Source organism: Suricata suricatta, chromosome 7, assembly GCF_006229205.1.
Source record: "Suricata suricatta isolate VVHF042 chromosome 7, meerkat_22Aug2017_6uvM2_HiC, whole genome shotgun sequence".
In the NCBI taxonomy this organism is placed as follows: domain Eukaryota; kingdom Metazoa; phylum Chordata; class Mammalia; order Carnivora; family Herpestidae; genus Suricata; species Suricata suricatta.
The window spans coordinates 72603178-72608356 of NC_043706.1; the positions used below are offsets into that span (position 1 = coordinate 72603178).

Consider the following 5179-nt stretch of genomic DNA (forward strand, 5'->3'; position numbering starts at 1 on the left):
CATGTATCTTGAATGTATCATAGATAAGCTGCTATATTACAATTGCCACTTCAGATAGCTATGAAACTAGGTGATTAACTAGTTGGTACCTAACCTTCTAATTTCTGTATAAGTCTAATTACATGAAATAGAAGTGGGGGTTTTGATTTTTTACTTTGCTTTTCTGTTTGGAGTATCATTGAAACTACTGTAGTGTAAATGATGGAAAATAACTGCTATGTTAAAAAAATAAATTGTATAAAAAAATAAAAATTAAAAAAAAGACTCAATGATATTTCATTAGTATATATGTGTCACATTTTCTTTCATTCATTGACATTTAGGTTGTTTCCATACCTTGGCTATTATAAAGAATGCTGCAATGAACATGGGACTACAGAAATCTCTGAGATAATGATTTTGCTTTCTTTGGATATATAGCCAGAAGTGGGACTGTTGGATCACATAATAGTTCTATTTTTTAATTTTCTGAGGAGTCTTCATACTGTTTCCTGTAGTGATTATATCAGTTTACATTCTCACCAACAGCAAATAAGAGTTCCCCTTTCTCCATATCCTAGTCAGCATTTGTTATTTCTAATCATGTTGATAACTCTCATGCTGACAAGTATGATATAATATCTCACTGTTTTTATTTTTTTTTAATGTTTATTTTTGACAGAGAGCGTGAGCAGGGGAGGGGCAGAGAGAGAGGGAGACACAGAATCCCAAGCATGCTCCAGGCTCTGAGCTATCAGCACAGAGCCTGGCATGGGGCTCGAACTCATGAACCGTGAGATCATGACTTGAACTGGAGTTGGACGCTTAACCAACTGAGCCACCCAGGCGCCCCTCACTGTGATTTTTAGTGGCATTTCCCTGATGATTAGTAAAGTTAAGCATCTTTTTACAATGCCTGTTGACCATTTTTTGGCTCTTAAGTTGTAAGAGTTCCTTGTATAATTTGAATATTAACCCTGTATTGGATATGTAGCTTGCAATACTTTCTCCCATTTCACAGAATGGTTTTTCATATTGTTCATGGTTTCCCTTGTTCTGTACAAGTTTTTTAGTTTGATGCAATCCCACTCATTTATTTCTCCTTTTGGTATGAAATCAAAAAACTGTTGCCAGGACCAGTATCAAAGAGCTTACACCATAAGTTTTCTTCCATGGGTTTTACAGTTTTAGGTCTTCTGTTGAGTGTTTAATCCATCTCAATTCAATTTTGTGTATAGAGTAAGACAGGATCCAGTTTCATCTTTTGCATGTGACTATCCAGCTTTCCAAACACTATTTACTGAAGGAATATTCCTTTTCTCCCTGTGTATTCTTTGTGCCACTAGCAATAACTAATTGGCCATATATGAATGGATCTATGAGTCTTTCTAAAATGCCAATACCATACTCTTTTGATTTGATATATGTGGGGTTTTTTTATGCCAATATCACAGTATTTGTGTGGAAGATTCTAAGAAGAAATGGTATGAATTCATCTTTGAATATTTGGTAGGGTTTATCGATAATCCATCTACTCCTGCTCTGTAGAAAAATAATATATTCTTACATATAACATGAAGGATTCAAAAGAAGCATAAGGGACCTATCAATGAGAAAATCTGCGGACTTTAATTCATTAAAGATATTTAAAAACAAAGAGAGATAGTAATTTGTTCAGAATCAGTTAGATACAATTCTGAGCAGAGCAATTTTTGCCATCTAAAATACGTGAATATGTAATATTTACCATTAGCCAGCATGCCAGTTTTCTCTTCTTCCTAAATTAAAAGAAGAAAATAATCATATGATTTGAAATCAAAATTATAGAAAATGACCACAATGCAAATAGAAAAATCTGAATACCAGTGTTTTAGTTCATTATGAAAAAGTCAAGAAATGTACTTTGTAGATTTCTTTCATTACTCCCAATCACTAATAATTTTATAAAACTAGAGAACATAGCTGTGAGAGAACTTCTAGAATTAGAACCGTAGCAATTACCAATTAATTTAGGCCTTTAAAAGCCTTGTTTAAAGAATCTTGATGCCATCTGCTCATCCACCTTGCTTAGAAATTCTATTTTTTGAACTCCAAAATAACATAGATAATTTATAGAAGATTCTTGTTATTATAACAAGAATCATTTTTCTTTTCTTTTCAAAATTAATGATCGACTATAATTTGTAATGTGTTTCATCTACATTTTGAGAGACAAAATTTTCAGAGAGGCAGGCCACCAAATGGCAAGATAGTTGAATTTATCAAAATTATAAGTTCCTTAGAGTAAGTTTTATAATTAGTGTCCCCTATGTTCTCCATTTGGATAGGCAACATGTAGGATTGTTCCATAAAAATAGAGCTTTAGTTCCTTCTATACTGACACATTTTTATGCAGGTCTATATTTTGTTTTCTCTCTCTCTTTTTTTTCTGCAGAGAGAGAGTGCTTGAGTGAGCAGGGGAGAGGGGCAGACGGGGAGAGAGGGAATCTCAAGCCTGCTTCACATCAGTGTGGAGCCTGATGTGGGGCTCAATTCCACAACCCGGGGATCACGACCTGAGCCAAAACCAAGAGTCAGACACTCACCTGAATGAGCCACCCAGGTGCCCGTATATTTTCTTAATATATCAAACTACTGTGTCTTCTACTGACCTATTTTTCATAAAATATTTAGATTTCCATATTCCAAATATAAATGCTAGTAAGCTAAGGAAAGCCAAGAGATCACATTAATCTTCATGTATTTCTAAAGATCTTATTTTCCCCAGTAAACTGAGTGACACAGAGACAATCACTGACAAAGCACCAGGTATACTTAAAATGAGAGTATCTATTAATACCTGGAAAGTATTTTCTCCTTCTGTTTAGACAGTTTACAGTTTTATACATGTTTAAAACATCTAATCCTAACGTGCAATCCCCAAAGACACCTGACTATACAAATCAAGATGGACATATCAACTCGTAATTATCCTACTGGTTAATACAGGCAGCTTCAAGGGGTAGCCAGTCTTAGGAAGAACTAAGAAATGAGAGATCTCAAGTACAGCAACACTGAATATGAAAGGGATAATGAATTAATTCATGATCTTGTCAAGTAAGTTTCAGACAGGAATGTCACTGGTAGCATAAATACTGAGGAGAAATATTTATTGTACTTCACAAGGACAAGATTTACCAAAGAAAGTGTAGCTTAATATACCTATTTTAAAATTAGATTTGAGATTTCAACTTCCAAAGTTTAAGGAAATTACTTGCCAAAAGAGATCCTTTAAAAATCAACTGCCATATTTCATTAAGATTTACATTAAACTGAGATCCTGAATTAAGAAAATGTATTAGTGTTAAGAGACCTTGACAACAATGAGCAAGACAGTGGAGTACTCTGTATTTTGAGTTCTCCATAGAGTGACAGTCAGCTAACGTGATTAAAGAAATTCTAAAACTGTCAAATATATATTTGATGTATCACCTGTTTGGGTACATGTATTTTTTCAGATTTGGGATTTTCTTTGGAATTAGTCTCTTCTTTAGTAGTCAAAGGTGCATCAATATCCTCATCTTCAAAATCATCGCTGTAATTTTCTGAAGAAAATAATTTAAAAAATATAAAGATCACACCGTCAAAAAAGTCATATGCCAATAAAAGACTGCTGATTTCCAAAGGAAGGAGTGCACATAAGAATAATTTACTGAAATATTTACATAAAGATATTAGAAGACACATTTTTTTTTATTTTGCAAAGATTTAATCAGAATTCAAGCCATAAGACTTAGATTTAGTTTGTCATCTTGTACTTTCAAATAGTTTTGTTTTATATTTTAATCTTTTAAATTATTAACAGACTAAAAATTTTTAGAGCTGCCACAAAAATTTTGTATCTTTAAAACAAACTTTAATGCTTATTTTTTAAAGACAAAAATCTCAAATAGCTTACTTATAAAAGGTAGTCCTTTTGTGAAATCTTGATGTTCTTAAACAAAATGGTTAAATTTACTAATTTTTTAAATTATTATTATTTTGGGGGGGGGGGCCTGTGTAGGTACCTCTAATGTAAGCCTGAAATAGTACTTGTGAAAGGTCTATCTCTAACCCTTCCCTCAAGTAAATACTGGCACTACATGACCTAATATTTCCCAGTCCTGGACACTTCTCAGCTATAGTCCCAAATCATATCTCAATTACATTACACCAGAAGGGAGAGGTATGACCATGTTAACATGATGCCATAAGCCTACTTCTGGGGAAGATGCAGCAGGGACTATCTGATTTCTTCACCAATTAAAAAACATCTTTTTTTTTTATGTTTATTTATTTGCGGGGGGGGAGAAAAAGGGAGACACAGAATCCAAATCAGGCTCTAGGCTCTGAACTGTCAGCACAGAGGACAACATGGGACTCAAACCCATGTACTATGAGATCATAACCTGAGCTGAAATTGGATGTTTAACCAACTGAGCCATGCCAGTGCCTTGTTTTAAAACAAAATTTAACTTGTTTATAGCCCTTAAAGAACTGACTGATATCCGTGAGCTTTTCAGAGTGGAAACCATCATTCCAGAAGTAAACATGATCTTAACGGTATTTCAAAAATTAGATGACATTCAGAAACAAGATGGCCTGATGAATGAAAGACTGTATAAGGTCCTAAAGAGTTTGCTTCTGGAATGGCTGTCTTTTTTTAGAAGAGAGGGGCAAACCGGAGTTTAATAATGAAAGTCTGGGAATGAATTTGGGAGGGCTTAGAAGCTAAACAGAGATGTTTCTAGGGACATCTACTTTCAGAAAGACCTCTGTTTTAATTCATAAGAATACAAAATGGGTATAGTACCTTAGGTAAATAAACTAGTTTAACTGGTTAACTACATCAATTATCTATATACTGAGACTGAGAGGCTCACCTTTGTTTCTCTCCTATATAAGAAAGAACATTGAGATTTCTAAATATTAGCAGACATAATTAAATTTGCAAGTTATTTTTCTAAATATTAGTAGACATAATTCACAAAATAATTATCAAGAAATTATTTTGTATTAGACACACTTCTAGATTCTAGAACTAACAGAACATGATTAAAATTCTAATATTCTACATGAGAAACACTGAATTTTAAGTAAACTCTGAGATCAGGCTCATTTAAGTACAGATGATAAACAAGGAGAAGGAAATATTGGGAGGGTCTGACAATAACTTAGACAA

The 5179-nt window shown here is 33.4% G+C and overlaps 1 protein-coding gene across 2 annotated transcripts in view; it reads right to left on the reverse strand.

Moving 5' to 3' along the window:
• The window catches only part of CEP162 (centrosomal protein 162), a 99398-nt gene that overhangs the window by 71645 nt on the left and 22574 nt on the right, over positions 1-5179 (reverse strand). For both annotated transcript variants that reach the window (XM_029945007.1, XM_029945008.1), the window contains exons 7-8: positions 3451-3563; positions 1727-1757 (exon numbers count right to left, since the gene is read on the reverse strand). In XM_029945007.1, the coding sequence (XP_029800867.1) occupies positions 1727-1757; positions 3451-3563 (144 nt within the window). The remainder of the gene's footprint in view (positions 1-1726; positions 1758-3450; positions 3564-5179) is intronic.